Source organism: Leptosomus discolor, chromosome 2, assembly GCF_034619465.1.
Source record: "Leptosomus discolor isolate bLepDis1 chromosome 2, bLepDis1.hap2, whole genome shotgun sequence".
Classification (NCBI taxonomy): Eukaryota; Metazoa; Chordata; class Aves; order Leptosomiformes; family Leptosomidae; genus Leptosomus; species Leptosomus discolor.
This window is the reverse complement of record NC_141392.1, coordinates 69916614-69943997: the sequence shown is the minus strand read 5'-3', so window position 1 is coordinate 69943997 and position 27384 is coordinate 69916614. Positions and strand designations below refer to the sequence as shown.

General features: G+C 37.8%; 1 protein-coding gene across 1 annotated transcript in view; it reads right to left on the bottom strand.

The window, feature by feature from the left end:
- Positions 1-27384, bottom strand: part of TRDN (triadin) — a 200220-nt gene that overhangs the window by 33312 nt on the left and 139524 nt on the right. Inside the window, exons 27-30 of the mRNA XM_086461253.1 lie at positions 25136-25186; positions 23265-23315; positions 22628-22678; positions 13122-13151 (exon numbers count right to left, since the gene is read on the bottom strand). Coding sequence (XP_086317379.1) covers positions 13122-13151; positions 22628-22678; positions 23265-23315; positions 25136-25186 — 183 coding nt within the window. The remainder of the gene's footprint in view (positions 1-13121; positions 13152-22627; positions 22679-23264; positions 23316-25135; positions 25187-27384) is intronic.

Sequence of the window (27384 nt, the reverse complement as noted above, 5' to 3'; positions counted from 1 at the left end):
ACATTTTGGGGGGATTATATTGAGACTAAAGATAGAAATTAAGGTTATATGCTTGCTCCTAAGTGAGGAATCAGAAATAAGAAACAGCAGAAAAACAGAGAACCTATGAGAAATCCACATTTGTTATCTTTATGAGTGTAAAAAACCATGTAAATTTACACTCAATTGTTTTGCCTAAACTACCCAAACCCCACAAAAATAGCTCCCTATACATGGTAAGCTTAGGTAAATTCTGTTGTAATTGAGTATCCTTGAAATAGGTCTGAAATTTGTAGAGGAAATTAATTTTGTATTATGTCAGAAAACATAGCAAGATACGCTCATCTAGCTACGAATTTCAATTTGCAAAAGGAAATTCATGGCAAATATTAAAAAAGGTCTGAACTTCAGAGGCTGATATAATGACTTACATAACTATCACAGAATAATGTGTCACATATTTTCAGTGACCCCCAGCAATGATCAGAGCCAGGCCACATATGAACAGTATTAATCTAAAGACTCTTCACTGACACTGCTTAATAAATTTTACAAATAAGCATCCTTATCTCAGATCTGCTATTTGTTTTAAAACACTAAAATGAAAATTAAACCATTATCCGTCAACTTCCTAGTGAAGCCAGTGCAGTTATTTTCCTTTTTCTGCTGGTGACTATGAGAATGTTTAAAGTGATATGAACTCAGCTGAGGTCTGGTCCCTCAAGTTTAGGAAGGTATCTGTGTTGCCCTTCTCCATATTTTCTGTTGAGCTATTAATTAGCCAAACCCATACAGTGTCAGCATCCAGCCAGGTCTTGAGCACTGCTACCAGAGCTTTACCTAAAAGCCCAGACTTCTCTTTTTCTGGCGTAACACTCAGAGATATTCCTACCACATATTTTGATGAAATAAGATCTTCTAAAGTTACAAGCTATTACAGAACGTGTTGACTGTTCTAAAGCGTATCTATAATTTGTGAAGAAAAGAACAAAGTAAAATTTTAGGATGGTCTTTAGGCCGTAAAGATAAGCATTTATGTTTTGCCAAATCTGCTGTGATTTCAGTCCATTCAATACTAATTCTATCCTTATGTGTCATATTATCTTGTCAAAGGTGTAATTCAAATGACTTACACAGTAATCAGAAAGCTGAAAAATGAAGTTCCAAGACCCTTAGTTTCATTTTTGCAGTATTACAGTTGTCTATACAGAGATACCCTGATTTTTAGTCTACTTAGTGAAAACGGGAAGAAGACAAAAGCTAAATGTCAATGACCTAGTCAGAATTTCCATTATATATATATGGTATTTAACCTAAAGGGTGAGAAATGAAAGGCTGTATGCTGCTGCTCTTACTCACTTCATGTAGTATTTTGCACTGAAAGTAAAGCAGCTCGGTTCAAATTTTGTGTTTAAATAGTATTTCTTTATGCAGTGCCTAGTTAAGCTGTGAAACTCCATGCTGCAAAATGTGTGGATGTTGAAAATTTTCATGATTCCAAAAAGCAACTGGGCAAATTAGAGAATGATCTACTAAGTGCTCTTAAACATGAAGATATGGTTTCTAGCTTAGGAAGTTCCTGAGCTGAGATCGTGGGAGGTCACAAGGTGATCTCTGTGTGGATGTTTTATTCCTGTGCTCTTCCCTAGGCCTTTGCTGGTTGGACCAACAGTAGAGACAGGGTGTTGGGTTAGATGAACTCTTGGTCTCATTTGAAACAGCTGTTCTGATGTTATAAACAGGACTGCCTGTTGGGTAAATAACTGCTTGTTGTTCACAACATCAGAAATTTCAGTGCTAAGCAACCACTTTATCACTTAAACTGTATTAGAGGAGGAAAAGGGTCAGATTCTGATCTAATGAAAACAGACGAATCTTTGCTGAAATACTTGCAGCTACATAAGATCTGAACTGGATCAATGAAGTTATCTGATTCTACCCTCAGCAAAACCATTTTTTGAAATTTCTTTGTGTCATTCTAAATCAAACTTAGTAACTGGGCTTGGTAGTTATCTTGCTGTTTTTCACGTTCACTTTAAATTTTCTTTGACTCTTGCCTGCTATTCTGAATGCCAGAAGGATATTAATTATATATGGCATATTTTTTGTAAACTAGCTTCTGATATGGGTTCAGAAAAGAAATCCTCTGGTTTATTGAACCATAAATTGGTGAGGCTAAAAGCAGAACATGCTTTTGGATTATAACCTGTCTATTTTCCATCTGGATAACAGTCATTTGCTGTTCAGACAGCAAATATATTTGTGAGTGTGCACACTCTGTAAGAGACGAATATGTCGTGCAGAAAATGAAAGTAATGCCAGAACCATTTGTTTTAGTGAAGAATAACAAAACAATAATACATGCTGTAGCTGAGAAAATTATTCCTAATTGGATAGTTACATATGTATTATAAATAAGAAAGTTACTTTCCATTAGACTAAGTAAGGGCCTGGTTCATCTCTCATTAATGAGAGCACAAAGACTCTTTAACAGGATTTGGCCTGAGCATCAGACAAACACACCCATGAGGTTAATCTGTAACAACATTATAGGCCAAAAGAGGAATCGAGATCAACAGGAGTTTTTTAATAAGATTCTCAAGATTTGTGCCTTAACTTTCCAGTTTATACAGCATAACAAAGAATAAATCTTTGATTTCCTTATTCAAGATAAGTCCTTTTTTCCTGAAAGTGAACTCTAGACAAACTAACAATTTGGCCCTTAAACAAATCTAATGGATCTTTCTCCCTCAAAATTCAGTGGGGATCTGTAGTCTGCAAGAACTTAAGATGCCACATCATTCTGCATAATTATCAATGTGCTTTTACTTTAAAGTTGAATAAAACAGTTTTGTTCTGGTCAGTGCAAGGTTTTTCAGACTGTGGAGCAACTGTGTTATCAAAAAGTCAATGACAGTAAAACATATTCCTTGCATTGGGTCAGTTTAGAATGTCTCAGACAGTAATAACTTTAAAAAAAAAAAGGATTATTAGGATTTATCACTCTGTTCAAGAGCATCTCCCCGCCTTTGTGAAGTTATTGTCTGTGCTCTGTCACTCAAAAGAGAAATCATATGTTCCCACAAGTTTTCTAGATCAGCAGACCTGATCTCTCATATCTGCCTATGTCCTGCTCAAGTCCTGCTGGCTGGCTGAGCAGCTGGCAGACTGATTGTGCAGAAAAAACTGTCTAATGAGCATATGTCTAAAAAAATGACTCCTCACAAAACGGATTATCTGCAGCAAGCTTCCTATAAAGAGAATGGCTTGTGCTCACCCTGACCTCTTCTCTACATTAGAAACAGTGTATGGTCAATAGTTACCCTGTGGATAGGTCAAAGTAAAGAGAGCAAGAAGACTGTGGTGGTGGCATAAATAGAGGAAGTTCGTTACATTAAAGTGCCTACTGTGCAAGCCTTGTCCTTACAGGATCTCTTAATTCCCTAGAGTGTTCATTTTACGTTTCTGGTTTACTTTAAACCTTTCATTTTCCAGGATTTTTGTCCAGGTTTCTACACATTAACAAAGTATTATCCCACATTAACATGACAGGTATGAAATACTAAGTGATTTTTCTAAGGATATGTGGAAGGTTTGTGGGGAAGCAGAGAACTTGAGCTTCCAGCCAGTGCTCTCATTCTTACTCATTAGTGGGGAGTGTTCGTCTGGGTCTTTGCAGCACCATAGACTTCCTTGGACTACTGTTTCATATGATGATAATAGGGCAAATGGTTAAAGTAAACCTTTCTAAAATGCCATGGTTTGCCGTTATAATTAATAATTAACCACTGTTATCAGAGCCTGTAGGGTATTCACTTGAAATAGACTGATCTTTCTATTGCCACCTTCCACCAAAAAATGCTGTGAGGCTGCTCTCACAGTTCCTTCTGCCTTACTTCCACTACCAGAGCAGACTGGTCCAAGATACCTGCCTTCACATAATTAACATGTTTGTGTCCTTGCTGTTTGGTTTGCCTTATACCTTGGGCCTGCATAATGAAGAATGAGCTGACTCTTAGTTTTGGGTGATTTTGCTGTTGTTGTCTAGAGCAACTTGTTTTTTAAGGCTTACTTTTAGCTTGCAATTCAAAAGTATTTTATATAATGGAGAAAAACAAAAAGTAGTTCAGAAAGAGGAGAGAAGGGAGAAACTTTAACATGGGGTAAATATATTAGAAGTAGCAAAGAAGTACAGACATTTCAAACATTTTTAAATGATTTTTAATGAGAGAAATTGCTTCAACTTGAATCTGAGATGCATGCCTGTAGGGAGCATAAATAATGATCCCAATTTTTCTCTGTTTCCCAGTTTGTCAGTTAAACAATAGAAATGCACTGGGAAATGTAAGTCTTGTTGAAATAGCAATCTTGCATGATAGCACTGAAAAGCTAATGTCTTTAAAGTACTATAAGTCTTAAAATCCCAGGAGGACAAATCTTCCATCGATGGAGCTGGTAAGAATAAAGTTTCAGTCAAAAGTAGATGAGGTACATGTGCTGCATTAATGCATTTCATCTTTAGGCACGTGTGGCGAAAGACCTGCAGAGCTTCCTCTCAATATCATCCTCAGCTTCTGATGTTTTCATGTGCTCTTCCCTGAAATTATGGGGTGGGAACATACAGATGAGGGAGAATATACTTGACAAGCTTTCACTTTTAGTAGTACAAAATTTACATTTGCATATAGCTGAGGCAAAACACAGACAAGCTGAGGCCATGCTTTATTGCAACACAAATTATTGACTCATAGAGGGTAACTAAGTGAAATTGGGCAGACTGAGGTATGTAGGATGTTTGAGTGATGACTTTTTCTGAATGTTGACTTTAGTTTATGCAAAAATAGTGTTGTTCACCGTTCTATATAAACAGTTGGAGCGAAAAAGAGCACCACTTGCAGATATTAATATTATTAATATTTGAATCTTCAGTCTATTTCATAATGCTTCTTATTTGCGAAAAGTGCCGAACTAACTCCCTGGGTCCAGATTAACTTTATTATTGAGCTCCTTAACTATGACCGGATTTGTAAAAGTATAATAATGGCTGAATATATATTTACATACGTTCTTAAATAAAAGAAAAATAATTGTCATTAAGTCAAGAATAAGATGACCTGATGAAAATCTAGAAAAGAAGAAAATTGGAGGAGAGATTAGTTATTATGAGGGGAGAAAAATAAAAAATAATTAGCTTTTGAAAAGATAGACTTTTCCCAGTGTGCTACCCAAATTAATACAGTGATTAAAGCAGAAGGCTAATGACTAGCTTCTACAGGCGGAACATCCTGAGCCATCTTCGTTCCTCATGAAATGCCGCTGATCACTGTTTTTGCTTTAATTACAACTTTGTAAGAGCACATTTCTGAAAATGATGTCTGCATAGATAAAAAAGGAAATGTAGATTACCATTAGAAGAACTGTTAATTCTGGAATTGCATCTGAATAGAATACCTCTGAACATTCATTTGCAGACATCTTTGCGCAGAGCAATAAAGTGATAGTTTATCCCATGGGGAAATTTTTAGCCAATTAACCATGTGTTACATGGATATCCAGGTGTTTAAACATATTATGCTGATTGACAGGTGAGAGTACTGCTGACATGATGCCAATATACATGTGTTACAACTAACTCATAGTGACAACATAGGCCACCAATTACACAGATCACTCTTTCTTCAGAAATCACAGCTGTTTCATAATCATTAAAATACTTGTTTAACTGCCTCCATTTATTGGTAGCGGGGGCTGAATAAATTACTGTTGTACTTTAAGGAAAGTAAGAAAAATTAACACAAGTTGTAATCATAACTGCAATTGATATGTTATGCTATGTCTATCTATCTATCTATCTATCAGTCTATATTCCCTGGTGACAGGAAAAAAGGAATCATTGCACCCATTTTAAAAAGGGTAGAAAGGAGAACCCTGGAAATTGCTGACCTGTCAGCCTCACCTCTGTGCCTGGGAACTTCATGGAACAGATCCTCCTAGAATCTATCCTAAGGCACAAGGAGGACAGGGAGGTGATTTGAGACAGCCAGCATGTCTTCACCAAGGGCAAGTCCTGCTTTACCAACCTAGTGGCCTTCTATGAAGGAGTGACTGCATCAGTGGACAAGGGAAGAGCTATGGATGTCATCCATCTGGACTTCTGCAAGGCTTTTCACACAGTTCCCTACAACATCCTTCTCTCTAAATTGGAGAGATATGGACTTGATGGTTGGACTGTTTGGTGGGTGAGGCATCGGTAGGATGATCACGTCCAGAGAGTACTAGTTAATGGCTCTATGTCCAGACTGAGATCAGTGACAAGTGGTGTTCCTCAGGGGTCCGTACTGGGACAAGTGTTGTTTAGTATCTTCATCAGTGACATAGATGGTGGGACTGAGTGCACCTTCAGCAAGTTTGCAGATGATACCAAGCTGAGAAATGTGGCTGACACACCTGAGGGACAAGATGCCATCCAGAGGGACCTGGACAAGCTTGAGAAGTAGGCCTGTGTGAACATCACGAGGTTCAACAAGGCCAAGTGCAAGGTCCTGCACCTGGGTCAGGGCAATCCCCGATATCTATACAGGCTGGGGGATGAAGGGGTTGAGAGCAGCCCTGCTGGGAAGGACTTGGGGGTACTGGTGGATGAAAAGCTGGACAGAAGCCAGCAGTGTGCTCTCACAGCCCATAAGGCCAACTGTATCCTGGACTGCATCAAAAGAAGCGTGGCCAGCAGGTTGAGAGAGGTGATTCTGTCCCTCTACTCTGCTCTGGTGAGACCTCACCTGCAGTGCTGCGTCCAGCTCTGGGGCCCCCAGCACAAGAAAGACATGTGTCTGCTGGGTGACTCCAGAGGAGGGCCATAAAGATGACCAGAGGACTGGAGTACATCTCCTATGAGGACAGGCTGAGAAAGGGTTGTTCAGCCTGGAGGATAGGAGGCTCTGTGGAGGCCTTATTGCAGCCTTTCAGTATTTAAAGGGGGCTTATAAGAAAGGTGGGGACAATTTTTTTGTCAGGCCTTATTGTGATAGGACAAGAGGTAATGGTTTTAAACTGCAAGAGGGTAGATTTCGACTAGATATAAGGAAGACATTTTTTACAATGAGAGTGGTGAAACAGTGGAACAGGCTGCCCAGAGAGGTGGTAGCCTCATCCCTGGAAACATTCAAAGTGAGGCTGGCCGGGGCTCTGAGCAACCTGATACAGCTAAAGATGTCCCTGCTCACTGCAGGGGGGGTTGGACTAGATGACCTTTAGAGGTTCCTTCCAACCCAAACTCTTCTATGATACTGTGATTCTATGAATATGGATTGTTTTGGAGGTTTCTTGTTACATAAACATACAAAAAAGTATTGTCTCATTTTTTCCTTGAATGTATTACAAAGGCATAACCACTGGCAAGGTTTAGATTAAAACCGTTGAGAATAAAATTGTGGGTACTTTTTGAAAATCATTGACACAAGTTAGCATCATTAGTTTTACATGCGTTAACTCTGAGTACACTGAGAATGAGGTGCTAGGGAGATAAATATGGAGTTTGTAAATTAACGGTAAAAATTCTAGGTTAAGTATTTAAATAAATGACTTGATGCTTTTTCTGACCTTTCTTCTCTTTTGATGACAAATTCTTAAAAGAGAAAAAATAATTAAATGTTTGGGGAGGATTGTTAAAATAATTAACAATGAATTATCCTGATGTTCATTACAGTTTGTTTTCTGTTTTTGTTACTAAACCTAAACTATGTTGCTTGTTATAGTCAAGTCAGAAATATAGGTATCTCCAGGTGGCAATTCTTTGCATCCTGACAGATATATAAGACAGATGAAACACTCTCTGCAGATGCTTATTTCTCTCCATTACAGACTCACTGTTGAATAGCTTCAACATAGATGACTAACTTTAGATATCTAAACATGTGAGTTAAAGTTTCCTAATGATTAAATTCACCTGAGGATCTAAAAAGGTTCTTTAAATTCATGAATTCTGATAAAAGTCTTGAGCTCACTGCACTCATAATTTCTCTGCCTGCTTTCTACTTATATTGAATGTGTATTTTGGAGGGTGTTTTCTGGTCATGTCTTATCCTAACTGAAATATCTGCAACAAGGGAAGTACACAAGCCTGTTTCCTCAAGATCTGGCCATCACTTAACAGAAGTTGTACAGATCATTAAGTGTCACATAACCTTACAAAATGGACATAAATTCTTCATACTGCCCAATATAATTGAGACAAGGTTAACTGAGGTCAAGTAAATTTCAGCTAATTGATATACACTTTTTAAAGCATTTTCTGTATTTCATGAAAATTCTCCATTCATCAGTATTCCTTGAAAATGCTGGGGTTTTGTTGCTTCAGCATGGGAAGTCAAAACTCACCAATATATGGCCAGTCTTCTATTAAAGGAAAAATATCTTTAGGCAGGAGTGGATTTACACTGAAGAATACCTTGTCTGTATCTTAAGACTCCCATAAAATGTTCCTCTGTAAAACCTCATTATTTAGTTCCTAATCTGATTCAGGAAGGCAGTGTTAACTACCGGCTCAAAGATCCTTTAGGCTCCATCTTGTGGCTAATTCATGACCGTTATCTCTTGAGAGAGATGCCTACCTTTAACTACAGTCAAAATGGCACTGCTAGTTTAAACAGCACAGTAACGTGTGACTGGTTTTATTATTTTCTCATAGGTAGTAAGGAATCTTTGACACTATTTTAAGAAAATGTTTTTGAAAGTATTTATACTTTTGTTTGTTTTTTTTTTTTTTCTCTGTTTAGGAATTTACATTCTCTTAGGACGCTCTGTAATACACTTCACAGTTACAGAATTAGGTAGCCCACTTTCTTATCCTTTGAACTACATAATGAAGGCATGGTTCATGTTGCACGAGTGACATTTGCAGCTGAGCAGAAATCCCATGATGCTGTGACCATTTGCTTTATGAGTAAGAAGGCTGCCTTGCAGTTCTTCTGGTCAACTCCAAATCTAAGCAGTTCTGAAATGCACTATTGCCCTTTTTTTTTTTTTTCCAGTTTGGAAAGCATCTTGATTTTTATATACATTGAAAAGGGGCACTGCTGTGCCTTGGCCAGTTTGTACGACACTCAGTATGCAGAGCAGCAGTTTTCAAGCGATGGATAGGGTACCATTACCAGCAGTAATTGAAAGAAATTGTCCTTTAATGGATTGGCAAAAATATGTAGTTTGGAGCTGGAATGTACATGCCTTGCCCTTTTTCTGCATTTGTTTGATATTGGCTGCACTCAGACTTTACTCAGTTTTTCACACCATAATGTGTTTATTGGGAAAAGGTAAAATTGAAATCCTGCATACCCTTCTGTCAATTTATTATTGACAAAACTTGTCAGATGAATGTGGTTTTTAGCTTTCTAAAAACTATTAAACGCATTTAAAAGCAAGCTGCCAGAGCGATAATGCTGAAAATCAGAGCAGGAGTCATGTTATCAACGGGCAACTAGCTTCTGTATCTCACTAGCTTATAAGTATTCATAACATCTAACTGTAGGCAGTCTGTATAGGAGAAGAGACTCTTAGAAGACAACTACCCTGAAATAGATGTGCACTCTAACTGGCTCTCAGAAGCAAGACAGAGCTCCCTCTCATTCATTAGCTGTATGTTTGGAGAAACTAACTTCCTGGCAACTCAGGTTCATGATTCACTTTAAACAATAAGACTGTTCTTACATATATGCATGTGGACGCGTAACCCACAGGGATTATGCGATGGTTAAATCCTGTTTGGGTTCACTAGAATCACAGAAGTAACAAATATTTAGGCAAGCTTTCCTAAGACTGACCTGGAGCGGGATCTTACTAAGCTTGTTAAGGTTGTTTACTTGACATGCCCCTCTCAGTCCATGCTCTCTTTAGTCAGAAATTGGTAAGGTATGGGAACTATGAATTGAAATGAGAAATTCCATTTTATACAGAACTAGGAAACCTTGAAATTGATTTTAATCTGGCTCAATTTCACACAAAACATTTTTAGAAGTATCTGTAATTACGAAGTATTTTTGAAATATAAAAATAGTTTTCATCTAAAAATATTAACATTTCTTTCCTTTTAAAAAGGCATTTAAAACTGAAAAAATGCTGAAATATTTTAGTGTTACAGCTCTGATTTTTTTTTTTTTCCTGGAGGTGCCCTGAAGTGAATGGGCTTTATCTCACATCACCAATATCTGGGTCTATTCACTTGTAATTCACCTGAATCCCTGCTTGGAGGGGTTTAAATTATGAGCAAGAGTTAAAAATTCTCGTGTACTGACAGCCAGATTTGCTCTTGGGGATTTTAGGAAGTGCCTTCCTCGTGCAATGTGTTGCTACCTCTTGCCCTTTAGGAACTGTCAACTTTTTACACATTTCTATGACAGCTCCTCTGTCCCACACCCATTGAAAGAAGGCATAACATGATGCTGGAAGTTGAAGCTGACTATTTTCTAAGACTTGGTCACAAAGTCTCAGAGAGCTAACCTTTCAAATAGAAACAGTTAATGCATAAATTTCATGCATAAATTGTGCCTTAAGGTACCTGTATAGTACCACTCATATTTGGAGAAATCAGTGAAATATGTAAGATTTCTTCATCTTAATTTTGTTCTTTTCTATCTCTTTCAAACTCCTTCATGTCTGATTTATGCTACGCACAGAACATACTGTTGATAGAAAGTATCATTCAATCTTCTTTTCTTTTTATGATGGCTTGTCACTCTGTATTGCTCATTATTCTTGTTTTTCTAGATGAGGGGTGTGTATTTGAATAAGACAGAATGATTGGAGAAAGCTTTGTACAGTGCCTATGTGCTGCGTGATTCGCACGGGAAATGGTAAAGTGGTATTTGAACTTTGTATGTTACTATCACAATATATTTAGGGTGATGAGCCAGTCAATTTAAAGCACTGCCTGACTATTTCTATTATTTTTGTAGCTGGGCTAAAAATACTGTATCCTTAAGCAAAACCAGCAAACATTGCCCTGTTTTATTGCCAGACAGAGGAATACACGTGCAGCCTGGAGCAATTTTTAATGATAACAGAATACACAGAAATAAATAAAACCTGATAATATTAGGAGTTAGCTATTAACATGCAATATTTTCCATGTGGGGCCTGCAGGCATTGTGAAACTAGATGCGAAAGCTAAAGCACAGCATGTTTATGTTTCGGAAGTGGCCTTGTTACTTCTCTCCAGTTGTCCAGTTTAGCACATATCTACTGAAGACAGGAACATGACTGAAACAGTTTTCCTTAGTTACTGGAAAATTTCGTTGGACTAGCATGTTTTTTACTACCTTCCTTGCTGGCAATGTTGGTTATGATACCAGAAAACCCGAGGGACTTTTAGTCCAAAAATAAATAACATTACAATATTAGAAGAATGACCAAAGCTGACTTGCAGTTTACACTTCCATGTTCCTGTGAAGTAGGTTACTGGTAACTAGCAGGATGAAGTACACCCTGCCCTGAACCTGTTGAAATGTAACTGAAAGTTGCCTACCTATACTTGTTGGTAAAATCCTTTCAACAAATTAAGAAATCAGAGGAAATTATTTTCTTAGTAGAAAATATATAAAAAAGAAAATTAAACTGAAAAAATCGTCCAACTTCACAGAATGTTCATTAAAAATGCATTTTTAAATCAGTTTTGTTGGGGAAGATTATAGTTAAGGAGGAAAAAAATCCTAATCTGTGAAAAATGAACCAAGAGCAAGCAGTAGGTGTTTCAAACAAATTCCCTTGATGTTCTTCTGTAAACGAATGGACCTATAACCTATGGTAAGGCTGACAGAAGTAGCACCCTTAGCAATTACCTCAATCCTTTCTTTCTATTAAGGATGTAACAGTCCATGTGATAAATTCAAGGCTGTGAACACAGCAGGCATTTTGATGTCTGAAAACCTATGGCTGTAAACATAGCTGCCAGTTTTCTGAGTCTCCCTGCGTCGGGTACTTCCTTTCATGCCTCAGTTGTTGCAAATTAATCTTTGGACAAAATATCCTGCTTTATACCTATTAAGCATGGTTGTTTTTGATAACCAAAATGAATTTTATTATTCTGTTAAACACATGAGGTGAAATTTTGGCTCCAGTGGAGTGAATGGGAATTTTGCCACTAACATCAACACAGCCAAGATTTCACTCATGAGCTGTTAAAACGGTTGAGACTATAATTTTTTTTTTTTCCAGTTCAGTTAACATCTCTGTATAGCGATAACAGAAAAAATAATAAATTAACAGGACTGAAAATGTCTTCATGTATAGACAGCAAAGGTTGGCTCCTTTGTTCAACTATGTGAATCACAGAATTTCCAGACCTTTTTAAAATAATAAAACACACTACCCCTGCCCAAAAATTAACCTCCCCCATCAGTAAACTTCAGAAATAAAGAGCTAATTTTTTTCTCACTTACACACTACTAAATCTCAAATAATCCTCTGAAACCTATGGAAAAGTTCTGTAAATGTTCCCAGTTTAGTAAGCGAGATATGGCTTAGAAACCAAAGAATTAATAAAGTTGAACAGATTAAAGAAAAATACTACTTAGTGCTAGTATTTCATTATTTTTGCAGCTTAAATAATGTTCAAAAAAATGTTCAACTCAGTAGATATTTAGGGTCTGACAAATAGCATATACTGATTTTTAAACATTTTAAGTAATGTTTTAGGTTCTAATTTAGGGCAAATTTTTCTACTAGTCTGTTAAAAAACCAAAGAACAACTTCAGCAAAGCTTACATTCATGCTACATACATATTTGAAAAGAGGAAATTAAATGTCCCTGGGAAAGTGCCTTCTGCAAAGAACAAGCAGCCAGGTCAGCATGCACTGTGCACTGCAAATTTTGTTCTCTGACAAATCCTAACATGATAACAAAAGCTTTTCATTTTCTTTCTAATCAGAACGATGAAGTTGCTGATACTGGGCTGTGTTGGCCTGTGGTAAAAAGGAGGTAACAATACCGGGAATGACAACTTTTTTATCACAGTAGGAGTAGATAAGGCTGGCTGATGGTAGCACATGAGGTGGTGTATGTCGTAGCAATTGTATCATTGAATGAAAGAAATATTTCTCACAGCGGTCACAGCCTGAAAGACACTTCAATCAAGGGAAAATAATTGATTTACCTTTCTTCTCCCCCTCCTTTATCACCGCAGCTGAAATGGAAATAAAAATACTATATTTTCACAACCGAAGTTAATAACATGTAATATCAGTAAAAATCATTCAAACACCTATCTGTGAGACTTTTGTGTACATATCGCAAACCATACATATATTATGCAGTACAGGAATAGATTTATTTGCCAGATGGAGAAACGGATGATCAGAAAGATGGAGGATTTCCTCACAGACACGCAGCTCTGCAACTGATGAGAGCAAATTGCCGATTTCTAGATTCTCACACCTAACTTCAGTCACAAAGTCATCATTCCTCCCAGACACTAATACTGGGAGATAAAGGCACAGGGTGAATATTTCGAAATCAACAACAAAGGAGGATAGACTGGAATGGGAAGGCATGAAGGGGTAAGGGAAGTTTAGAGGAAGGTTTTGAAACATCATCTGTTTAAGAGAAATATGTGCTATTAAAGCTGTCTGTGGTAAACTAAGGCATAAAATAAGAAGTAAAACAACCACCTGAAGTGATGTTCAGGTTTCTAAGCCTCTGCCTAACATGGGGAGTTGCAAGACCTGATCGTGCAATCACATAGCATGAGTTTTATGGGAAGGAGCATTGGAAAGAGACCGGAAGGAAACTGCTGCTTTAAACTTTACATTTGGTTTAAACAACGTGGAATTTGTTCCCCAGAGCAAGTTGTGTTGTGTGACCAGTATTCAAACTCTGGAGATAGAATAAAAGCCCCCCTAAAGCTCAGCTTGGGATTCCAATAAAACTTTGCATATATCTGTAATAGGTACTGTGAAAACATATCAAAACTTTACTAAAAGGACTGAGGTATCTAAAATGGGAATGTTATCTGCATTTACAGAAGACTGCTGCAATCCTGGTGGAGCTGAGCCAAGCTCATATGTAAGCCCATTTGAAATCCATACATCATCCATTCACCAGCCTACATTTATAGGACTGAACCTCCTAAAAATGTAGTTACAGATGTCACTTTATTTTGAAATGTGTCTGCTAGAAGTGATGGTAGTAAGCCTCTGCCTTAGGGTATCACTTGTAGGCAAAAGAAGACAGAGGAATTGAAATTCAGAGCTCTTACTCCACAGAAAAAAGTTCTTAGCACCTGGACCTGATGTGGCATTGGAAGTGGAAAGGAAACAAGCAGCAGCAGGGCTCTGCCCTTCCTTTTGAGAACGTGCCCTTGCGCAGGACAGAAATCAAGGGTCATGAGGACAAAAGAGGGAGTAGACACAGTACCAGGTGTTTACATTTTGGGTTTGGGTGCTGATCTCTGCCTCTTCAGCTTTCTTAAAATGAAAAGTCCTTTGATTTCAAACGGTTAGTACATTTTGATAAAACAGATCAAAAAGGAAAAGGTTAAACCTGAAATCACTGAAATGCTATCTATCAATGGCCTATGGCAAAAAAAAAAAAAAGATTCTGATTTCAAAGATTTTTCAAATTTTCTACCACTTACTCTGCTTTGAGAATGAAATAAATTTTTAATATCTCAGGAATGTGCCCAGCAGTTGAAAAAAGATTTCATGACTAGAATTAGTGAAAAACAGGCACAAGGTTTCCAGGCTCTGGTCCTCTTTGCAATCACTTTGCTTTCCTAGGGGATGTACATATCGAAGCTGTGAAGTGCACCTTTCACAAAACTGTCATTACAGCAGATTTAGTATTTTTCCTCCAGAAGCAGCTATAGGATCCTCAACGGCTTTCGAAACACATACTTGTGCCACTTGAAGTGTGTAGGAGAGACTCCCAAATCAACAGAACCCCCAAATATCAAGACTCTGGGCACTGCCTTGTAAGTGAACATGCAGTGCACCTCTGGGGTCTTCCCGACTTCTGTCCTGCCAGCTTACAGGATGTGGTTTACCATGCTTCTGGTCCCGAGGCAAGCACAGGCAGAGCAAGGTCCGTCTGTGCCTGTCACTGCACTATTTCTGTTGCTATGCTATTATATCCTGTTGTGACATCTGTTTGAATTTTCACCTTGGCCATAGTTTTTCCGATGGAATGTACTGTAAATACTCAACAAATCTTAAGAGACAGAAGAGACCTCGTTCTGACTGCTGTTGCCAATAGCATTGCTCTGATCAAATCCTGTTATACAACCTTAAAATGACAAGTAATAAATGAAAAAGAGCACAAACACCATACTTTACTTTGCTCTTTCAGAAGCTGAGCAATGTGTTTGTACCTGAAACGCAGCAAAAATATGGATAGATTACCCAAGGAATTTGGTTTACAGCTGATAAAAAGCCAGATTACCTGCTGAGAACAAATGTGAGTAATATATTGTAGCTGGTCAGGGAAGGACATGAAATAAAGTAGAATGATGAACTAGAAAATGTGCTGCTCAGATATGAGAGATGCTCTTGGCTGTGTTCTTTTTTGACTTGCTTATTTGGAGAAAGAACAAATTCTTAAGCCAACTTTTTTTGCACTGTACTTATGAGAGGTATTGTCTGGTTCTTGAATTAGGAATTTGTACCTACAAACCTGTTCAAAGAGGACTATGTTAATAGCCTTAAATCACAGTCTTCCTTTCCTAGACCTTTCCAAATCCAATCATACATTTCCAGTTAATCGAGGTATAATACAAAGTAAATATGTTCATCAAAGATACACATCCCATTTTCAGGGATCATGTATTCAGATTGACAGCTACTCCAGAACTGGAAGTAAGCACCATTGTCTTTTATTGTCTTTATGTTTTGGGAATGGGGAAAGAAATATCATTATGAACTGTGGCAGACCCCGTTCAAAAATTTTTCAGTGGGGTAGGAAAATAATGGTAAATTTCCAGTGGTGGAAAAGTCACAAAAGTGTGTCAATGTAGTAAGCGTTTTCATGGAGGAAAAAAAACCCAACACAAATCAAGTTCAGGACGGTTCTATTTTTTTTAAGTTGTATCAGAAACTTGAATTTAGATCACTAGCAGTCCTTTAATCCCATAGATAATGATGGTTCTGAGGGATCTTTTTCTGAGCTGTTCAGCAAACAGAAACATTTCTGAAACCTTTAAAATCTTGAAAACCAAAAATCTTGAAAACACTGCTTCCTACTAACAATAGTCTGTTCCATGTAGCTTTATGACCCAGTAGTAATCAGGAACAGATATTTAGTCTGAATACTGCCAAAGAAGAGATTTCTTCCACAAATTTTCCTGTTATTTTCTTATAACAAGCCACTGGTTTACATCCCAGCACATAACTTCCTTTCTAAATTTACAATAATTAATTATGAAAATTTAGACTATGAAAACTGCATTTCTGTATAGATATAGAGTTCCTCTGGAGTGTTTCTGAAGAGCCCTTGACTTAGATTTGTGATATAAAAATCTTATCATGATCATACTAATCTCAAAGATAATCTAAAACGTTCCTATTCATCTTTCCATGAGACTTTTGTTGCTCTTTCCTAGCCCACTCCCATGCCACATTATCATGTAAGCATCCCGTACACAACACTCCAGACAAGATGCATCTTTGTTTTATGCGATGGCTTTAAAACACTATATGCATTTTTCTTAATGCATCTGCATATGGAAGAAAGTTTTTCACTGTCTTGTCTACAGTAATACATAGGTCCTTTCTTGAATTTACATGGTTAATTTAGAGACAAATTATATTCTTTAATGTTTTCCCTCCAGTATATATTACATTGTTTATTGACACTAAATTTCCTTCGCCATCATGCTGTCCATTCACCTTGTAAATTCAGTGTATCACAGCCCCTTCTGATCCTGAATTCATTAACTAATTTTATGTAATCTGAAAATTTCATTACATTACTATTTCTGTCTTTTCCTGTTAATTAAGGAATATAACATGAGTCCAGACAAGGAATCATAAGCAATTATTCTGTAAAGGGACTGCAAGATGAAAATTGATCAATTGCTCTCTGCTTCCTTATCAGATATTTATTTCCTTCAATACTGTGCCTCTTAGGCAGCAGCTATTTAGTTTCTGCAGTATTTCCTATATTGGAACTTTCCGAGGACATACCACCCCATAAATGCTGTGCTCATGACTTTATTAAGGTGTTCCAAACACTTACTACTAAGATCTAATTCTCTTTTGCAGAAACCATGCAGGCTAGATCTCTCTGATGTGATTTTCCTGATATTTGTATTTATTCTGATTTTAATCATAATTTCACCAGGTTTCTGACTGATTTTTGAAACTCTGAATAACCCTGGAGTAATTTAAAATATTGTGTTTACCCTGACACACTTTGAGACAGACAGTAACTGATCTGACTGAAGTTGATGGAGTTCTTACATTTATTTCGGTTATAGACATTTAAGTTACAGTACAACAAGATCAAATGCAGGCTCATCCCCTGTGTCAGGTCCTCCAATAACTGTTCATGTGCATGTTATTATGCTGAAGAGAAAACCACCTCATGTAGGCAGCTACAGCAAAGCAGCTGGCATTCACTAAGTTGATACTGTCTTTGCCCATCTCACCATAAATTGTCCATCTGTTCATAGCTTGAGAAGAAGGTACTGTTTTAAAATATTTAAGAATTGTATAAACTGATATTTCTCTCTCAGGTCTTCCCAATCACAGGAAAAGAACCAGTATAGTGAACAACAGAGAGAACAATTTAGCCTTTAAATTAGTTGGACCATCTGTGTTTAGAATGGTTCTCATTCAGCAGCAGGAAATACCTTTCCTGCCCTTTTCCTCCTCAGGTCCAGGTTTTAGTGAAATAACTAGGTTTAAAGAAATAACTTCTTATTCAATTATCTTCATGCATTTTATTATTAATGGCAAGGATGATGCCATGGTTGAACTCCCCTGCGTAACTTGATTACCCCTTTTGTCCTGATTTGTAACACATGGCTGTCAGAGCTACTAAGAAAAATTTAATTCACTAGATAACCCCTCAAAAAGTTTACAGTGTTTTTCTTTTTGTTACCAGCAATGTCTTGGTGAGAACACACAAGCACATTGCCTAGAATAAAAGCAACATAGATCAGCAGAATTCCTACTACATGGATTATCAAGCCCTCTATAAAGTCAGTGGGGAGAGGCAGTAAGAGCGTGGTTACAATCCTGAGCAAGCTCTCTTTGACTGTGAGTAGGGTCTGGTCCAGCTTCTCATCGACAGTTCATGAACGGGAAGTGCTGACCACTGGCAGAAACCTGACTTCTCCAATCCCTGTATGAGTCCTTGAGACTTGATACCTAAAACTTAGGAGGATTAATTCAAGCACAGTCCCAAGGATAGTCACAACTCTCTGAAAATATCACAAAAGGCCAAGGAATGGGGCAGAGCTACTCAGGGATCTGATCTCTCTGCTTCATCAGAGGGTGTAAATCTCTTTCTGCCAGTCTCACTTTTCAGAGAGAGTGCCTAAAGCACAAAGTGTTTTTGGAAAAGGACACTTTTTCACAGCATCTGTGCAGAAAAGGGTGCAATTGTGCCATAGCATGACAATAAACCAGAGGGAGCCTGATTCTGTCAGCTGTTGAGAAGCACATTGTCCCAGTCAGAGAGAATCCTGGTTTCTGACCTCAAATATTATGTGAAACAATAATGTTGTTCTGTTGCAGAAGCATGTATAAATAAAGAGTTATAGATATGCATTCAGAGGACTTTTCAGACTGCTGTTAGGGAGACCTGGAGATCTGGAAGTCCCAGCATGTAGCAGTCCCTACCTCCAGAAAATACCTGAAGTATCAGTAGATGTACTTTCATTTACAAACCTGTTTTGACTACTGAATGTATATTTGTACCTATATATGCAGATGCTACTTACTGAGCTTGAATTTTTTCCTTAAAATAAGATAATTTTAAAAATCAAGTATCAAGCCATAAGGACAAAGTTACAATTCAGTTTGCCATAAAAACATATCTCATCTTTAATTCATATAACTGCTTTTTGGAATTAAAATTTTATCTCCTTCTTTTTATAAAATTATATTCATGCATACTACGTATGTTATTTCTGTTCTCTTATTTTCTAATGTTTAGTGAAGACTTTTTACAGAGAAATGCTGACTCACAATGGGAATTTTATACTTCCCAGTACGACTCAGTCCTGTTATTTATATATCTGTCATTATCTTAGTGTCTGAATTTTAAAGCTCTGATGTTTTCTTGAAGTGTTTCTTATTGGCAATGTTCAGCAATTGTGTTCTGTGATGGATGGAAAATCTGAAGAGGCCGATACTGCAATTTTTTATATACCTAATATTTCTACCTTATGTTTAGGTTCTCTATTATTCAGGATTATCTATTGCAATTCTATACCCAGCTTGTGTGAATTTGACTTTCACATTTCAAAAATGTATTTATCTTAACAAAGGGGTCACACTGTGGCCACTTCTACTAATGCAATTTACACTGGATTTGAGAGATCTCTGTCAAGTGGCAAGTGCTAATCAAATGACTGCTATTTTGCAGTCATTTTTTGGTTGGTTAGCTTAAACTGAGATGTCCACTGAAGAAGCTCCGTGAGTACTCTCAGTCGGCTAAAAAAAAGTACCAGTGCTCATAAAGGTGACATCCTGTTTGCACTTCTTTACAGGGCAATGGTCACAAATTTTCTGGAACACTTTTCCCTACAGAGGCTTTTCTCAAACTGTCTGCCTGATTGATGCGACATGTCACTTATCATTGTTAAGAAAGAGAGGTTTAGTGAAGCACAGCATCCCACATGGATGCTTAAAGCCACTTTATCCATTGGGGTTACACTCTTCTGACAAAATGTCAATGTCTTGTCATACATATTCAGTGTCACTGAGTTAGTTGTATTTGCTTTTGGAAGTGCTGCATTCATATGAATCCCAGCAGCTAAGAAATGGCTTATGAAGATCTGTCACATGAAACAGAAAAAACAGAACAACTTTTTAAAACCTGCAGCCACTGTGCTGAACTGCCTTCAGAGAGAGCTTGTATAAGATTTGCTGTGTCACGAACTTTGGTGACTAGAAAATGACTGAATCCTATTGCAGACACTAAGGTGGCATCACTATGCACATCTATACAACCTGAGATCTTCCTATTCGTTACGCTTTTCTGTTGCAGTCTTGCTCCAGGGGCCTTGAAGTATCTGCAGTCCGTCTCAGAACACTCAGTTTACCTATTAACTAAGATATGCAAGACTTAAAAAGAAGGAAGTTGGCCTGATAATGTGTCTGACAGCATCTAATCCAAATATTTTCTTATAGAGCCAATTAGAGTCAAAGACAAATGCTCTCAGAGCTGTGAGATATCAGTCGCTCTCAGTGAGCTGTGCAAGGAATCAAGTACATCCACAGATGATATGCAAGGCTGTAGGCAAGCCACTAGGAAAAACTGAAGCGAGTAGTGCGCCTCTCACTTAGGAAGCTGGTAAAGGCTGTGCAGACTCAGCGTTGTTAGTCCCCACTAAATTACAGCATTCCTCATTCAAATATGCTGCTGTTACTATAAAAAACAATCAGTTCTCATTCAGACTTCACCCAAGCCATTGTTGTTTATCAGAATAATTACAAGTGTTTCTAATGTGACCTTGTACTGCAGTGGAGTTAAACTCAACATACTCTGCACTAAAAATTCAAACATTGTTTCTTCTGTTTTGACAAGTGGGAAACTATAGGACTGTAAGATGTCACAACACAGAATCGGTTACATCTCTTACAATATTTTATTCTATAATTTCCATGTGGAAAAATTCTGTGTGATATGAAAATTCACTGGGACCATGGCTCATATTTTCTACAGCTATAATTATAAGGAAAAACTTGCAGGTGTTCTATCAGCTATGGGAAGAAGACTTAATTTTATATTAAAAACAAAGATGGTGGAATTAATCACTTCTTGGTACTGACTTTTGTTCTCAGATATACTGAGCATAAACCACTTTATGTGCAGTCAGTGAAATTCTACAATGTTTAATTAAACATGTCCGTTCTTGAAAGAACTCGGTTTTAGAACTTGAAAGGAGCTGTTATTCACCAGTTGTTTCACTGGCTGATCAAACTGAGTTAATTAAGTCCTTTTTAAATACTTATTTTTTTGTGGGTGTTTGACACTTCACTGAAGCTGATTCTTTAGCAGTGCAGCTAAAAGCTCACAAATGCGTATTACTTCTTTATAATATTTGATCTTTCATAATGAATAGTATTTTACTTTTATTATCACTTAAATTTAAATAAATCAATGTTCAAACCTGAAGTATTTATGGAGACCTGAAGACAAAATTTAGATAAGAAACTCAATGCGAAGATCAATAGACTAATAATTAAGGGTCTAATCAATGTTTAACTCTTCATGAGGCTACCTATGTTTCACAGATATGTTTGCAAGAACCTAGCAGGAACACCATAGTCCTTGTTTGCCTGAAGTGCAAAATAAAAAGGCCAAGTTGCATCAAACCAATAATCAATACACCCCCCCACCCCCCGCCCCCTTCTGTACTCCCTGTTGACTAAAGTAAACTAAAAGAAATGGGACAATAATGTGTCCCTGTCCTTCTGAAGTCCTTGATCTTGGACTGACAATCCAAGTTCATCTACTTTGACTACTTCAAAGAGCTTCAGACTGTTTAAGCCCTAGTTCCTTCTGTTGCACTTAAGCCCCATTTTCTTTCAGAATGGTACAACTGTGCAAATTACTAGCTGATTTCTACTATTCTGCTATATGCTACCTACATACACTATGTGAAATAGCTGCACTTAAAAACTTGCAAATGTTGTCTTTCATAACTTTGTCAGAGAAAATATTGCTTCATTATTTCTGGTGATCTTCAGGGAAAACCTAAAGATAGGAAGTAATATTATCAAATTATCTGAAGTAGTTTTCAAAACCGACTGGAAGTTTTTAAGATTGACTGCTATATTCCCATGGCTCAAATCATTGTTACTAGTTAGCAAGTTATTACATGTTCTTATTCATGTTAAATTATTTACACATTTAACCTGAGAGACTGCTTTCTAATGAACAAGTGGTATTTAATCAATATACAGTGTCAAAATAAAACTAAGTTTTGTTTGCATTTAGTTGATATGAATAAATAAACCTGAAAGTAGTTGGCTAATTGTAATCACAGTTTTATCACTGCCTAAAAATGCCTAGTATTTAAGAGGTGCTATAATTTGTAACTGATTTTTATTTTATGGCTAGTGCTGATAATTCAATGTAAAAAGGGAGACAAAAGCACAATCAAAAAATGTCTTATAGAAAAAAAGTAAAATGCAATCTGAAATGACAAAGTTTAAACAGAAAGAATTAGATGAAATTAAGAAAGAAGAAAATTATTCCTTATATCTTTGGGGTTTATAAAGTACCACTGATACAACTTGCTTGTATAGCCCAATACGCATGTCTCATTCATGAGCAGGTAAAAAGAATGTCGAGCAGCAAAGGATGCCATTCAAGTATATTTATGGATGGCTAAGTGAAGAAACTACGACTTTATTTGGGAATACTTGCACAGTGGATTTATTTTTTCAACTAAATCTTATGCTAAGGCTTAGCTCAACTCGGGATTGTTACCTTTTTCCTTAGCCATCGTTGAAGCCTTAATTTCTTTTCCTTTTGAAGAGTCTGAAAAGATACGAAGATCAAAAATGGAAGGAGAAAGTTAGTGATATGAGTATACACTGTGCCCATCAGTACTATAATAAACATGCATAACATCAGATCAACCAAATGTGCAAAACAGGGAAGTGTTAAGAATTAGAATTTCTGATTACTTCAATAAAAGGCTTAACTTAAGATTTGAAAGCAAAACAAAAATAATTCCCACTAAATTAGCTGGCAAAGTTTCTGCAGTTCAAATCATGTACTCATTCCTCTGCAGCCTACTATTTTAGCCTGTCAATGAATTCAGTAACAGTTCTGTTACTAATTCACTCAGAATAGACCAGAATTCCCACTGCAATATTGGCTGTGCAGGTCAGACAACAGTTAAAGAACACTACAATAAGGGTTATGACTTTATTATTTCTGAATTGTGTCAGACACTGCTCCTTTCAATATATCAGATCTATTAAGTGAGAAGAAGTTAGGTTTAGTTCCTTTTCACCAAAAGTCTCTAATACAAAGTATATTAAAACTTCACTGAGATACCAGCAGATGCTTTCATGAGTGTGACTGGTTATTTCTCGACCACATAATGTTAAGACATTACCCTTTTCCTTTAAGGCTGCTGGAGGCTTCACATCTTTTCTTTTACCAGTCTCTAGAAAGAAACATTTAACATTTATCACAAGTCAGGCTGGAGCAATAAGATGACACTTGAAAAGAAAGCAAGTCAAACAACTTGATATGTAGTGAGCAAAAAAAAGATGTGATAATTAAATGGATTTAACAGCACGGAAATAAAGAACAGGACAAAACAACGAGGTCATCCATTCATCCTTTTAGACTTGGATATGCAAAATAATAAGCCTTCAATATGTCAATAGTTTCTTTGCATTTTGAGGAAACTGTTAAGCTGTCTCTCAAGTAGGCAATGAAGAACAATATCTTACAAAGAGGAAGGCAATTCTATAGAACAGTTGACATCAATGGATTTTTCATTTGCTGAACCCAAATAAAAAATTAATCCATATTGATACAATTAAAATATTAGGAATAGTTGAAAGACAGAGGCTGCTGAAAAAGGTAAGTGCAAGTTTTCTTTATTCAGGAGTGACAAAAGGAGGAGTTACTCATTCAGAACTCCATTATTCTTTTAATATCAAAGAGGCCATATGAGTATTGCCTGTGAACAGGATTTCACTTCCTGTGTATATATAGCCTCTTGAAATCAGAACCAAGCTGGGTGTAAAATAAGAGAAGTGCTCATCCTTTAAATGTACTCATATATTTTATGTCACAATGAATAGTCCAAGAGCATAATTGTATCGTTAATTTTTCTGCGGTATATGACAAAGTATTAAAGGAGATGAGAAAAAACATTGATATTCTAGTTCTCTCTTTCTTATACCTGTCAAGGCAGAACCCAAGGACAAAAGAAAATCCAGAAGTTGGATAAGCATGGATAAAGGAAAACTGTGATCTTGTTGTAGTGCCCAGGTGAGATTCATTGACAGACAACTGCGACAAAGAGGAGAATCCTGAGCCCCAGTTGGTGGCCTGGCTTCATTCCTTACAGTTTTCACAAGGAATAATACATTTCTCACAGAAGCGCATCACTTTGTTGTATGTCTGTTCAGTACTCTGCACTATGATAGCCGTAATCTGCACTGCATTGAATATATCCAGCTTTCAAAAATATGTGACTTCGTCACAATTTGGACCTCAGATGTGCCTTTATAGCTCAGGAACCAGGCACAGTTCTGCTAGCCCTTGAAGTTTTCCCTAAGTTTTTGAGCTGTTTCAGTACTCTGCAGAAAGTTATCAGTGCCCATGAATTCTATAATTCTTTGCATTAGTGTTCAATGCACGTCACGCTGCAACAAATAGGGTTTTCTCCAAATAGGCACTGTCAAACAATCTGTGACCTCTGTGTGCACAGCTAGCAGGCCAGCCTCCTGCAACTGAAAACATTAGAGACATATATGTCTGTGTTGCCAACAAATTAGGAAAAAACCCTGGCTTATATCAGTCACCCTCAAACACCTGGATCTGTCAGTAGCCTCAGACAGTCTTATTCTCAGTCAACCACATTCTTAAGCCATAGAGCCATGAAGCAGATTTAGTCTAGTTCCCTGTAGGAACTTCCCCTACACTGTGGGATCTATCCCATATCACTATGGGATTTAGACATCTTGTTTTTACAGACTAACATCCAAAGGTGGTATATAAATACATTTTAGTATTTCCCCCAGGACGCAAAATCAAATTTCTGCATTTAAAAGAAGCCCAGTTAGTTACCAGGGACCCTGCTGTGGATCTGTACAGTACAAATGTCGTTAAAAACACTGTAATGGATAAAATTAAACATGAACCAGCATGGGTTTGGCTTTCCATCCTCATATATTCCTACTCAAGACCTGTTTCTAGCACTGAATAGCTGTTCTGATATTCAGTTCTGAATTTAACTTCTTCACTTACCTTTTTCCTTTAACCCCTCTGGATTCTTGGGATTTTTTCCTTTCGGACAATCTGTAGGGAGATGATTAGGGTTTTGAGACTTAGAAAATAGGACTGCCCTTCTACACTTAAAGGAAAACCCACAAATATTTAAAAATTAAGACTAAAATTGTGACATAAATAGATACAGCCTTGACCTATCTTTACATCCTCACTAGTGACCGCCTTATATTTTTTAAGTTGAGATGTTGTTAGTAGCAAATGCAAGTGTAGAAGTTACTATAGATCACTCTGTAGAGACCTCACAGAAGGGAGAAACTGGAAAAGAGAAGGGGAAAATGCAAGTAATGACACAGGATTAGGATCTTATCCAAAACTTCATGAAGCAGAAAGGATTATTCTGTTTTCTCTGATGGGCTGAAGCTTAATTTTTTTACCTCGGTCCTTCAGGGTACATGCATTCAGGGTCAGTAAGCACAGGAAAAACATATATTATGTTGTATAAACAACTACTATTTCTGTACTTTTTAAGCAATAGCCTCTTGACCCCTTAAGTATATACTAACATTAGGAGGATATAGTTTTTTCCAAAGTGAGGAAGTAATTTCATAGGCTTATGAATGTGGTTTGAGTGAGAGAATATCACAGTTTGTACGATGCTGAGTAGACCAAATTGCACTCCATCTGACAGGATATAGTACCTAAGTATCTAGAAAAAACATGCCGTTTGTTCCAAATGAAAGTTAACCAACAGATAAATCTACAAGAAGATCCCTTCCAAAATAAGTTAAGTCTAATCATGGCTGCCAGGGTACCAGGAAGCGATCCCACTTATCCATCTGGCTCTAAGTGTGAGATGTAACAGGAAAAGTGCACTTCTAGGGTGGCTGAAGCTGCTGGAGAAATCACAATGTTCAGGGATAGATGGAGCCTGGTCTTCACAGCAGCAGGTGGACTCCTTCAGGGGATTGAGAGAAAACTTCCAGTGTGAAGACCGAAACCCTTTGAAGAAACCTCTGTGTTGACTATATAGGAAGCCTTGAGGCAACAGCTACCCAACTTGAACATTTTACTCTGTGTGCACATTTGTGATATCGAAGATCAGCAGCCATGATTACAGCTACAGGCACAAACCATTGCCTTTGGCCTTGTGGGTTTTGTGGCATATTCCCATGAGGGTTTTTTGTCATCCGTGTAGCAGCTCTCCCTGAGATTTCCTATGATTTCCAGCTCCTAAAGCAGGTTCAGCACTTTTGACTCTTACAGCTTCTGGATGCATCTATCAGTGGAGGACACTTTCCATGGTGCATCAACTTCCCCACCCTCTGAGCCAAGGTTACTGAGATCACCACTCCTGTTTCCCTTCCAGGGAGCAGGTTTTCATCAGGAGTTTAAACAGGGACTCCCTGAAGACTTTTCAAACTTCTGCTCTCAACTGATCACTTTCCTGCTGGTCCCAGAAGGGGAAAAACATAAAGCTGGCTTAAAGCCAACATTCACCTTGTGCTTTCCTTCTATGTCCTACTCCAGAGGTGAAGATGGGTCAGGTTAGGAAGATGGTATGGAAAGATGCAGCAGCAGTGACATGCAGACTCTTCAAGGCAAAGATCTAGTTCTCATGCAAATGATAACAATGAATAAGTAGATAGAAAGTCTTTAGTCTTCTGTTGGCAAAGAGTGAAACATCAGCGACAGCAGCGGTGGGTTCTGTAGCTGAGCGGTAGATCAAGGCAGACGGGAGGTTCCCAGGGCAGGAGGAACCCAAGGAAGAGTGGTGAGACCCAGCAGGAGTCAGCATCTCTCACATGGGCGAGGCTGAGAGGGTGACGTGGCTGGGGCAACCACGAGAGATTTAAATGCAGCCAAACTGGAAGCAACGCTCAGTCGACGAAGAGCAAAGCAGCTGGCCTTCTTGCTGTAAGCGCTCTTGCCTGTGAGCACGAGCAGAGTTCAGTCATGGTCTCCGCCCGGTGGAAGGCAGTGATCTCTGCACTCACCAGAATGAATGTGGGAACCCAGACAGAACTCCCACGGAAACGTGCAGCCGCCCATGTCACAGGCTGCAGGGAGTGCCAGAGCCCTGCTCCGGCAACATGTTGCAGTGATGAGAACTGCCACGTCTGCTGTGAACAGGGGGATGATCTGCTCAGCCTGGTGGCAGAGCTGCACGAAGAGGCTGAAAGGATGAGGAGCATTAGGGAGGCAGAACAGGAGATAGACTGGTGGAGCCAGGCTCTGCTCTCCTTGAAACAGAAATGGGAGCACCCACC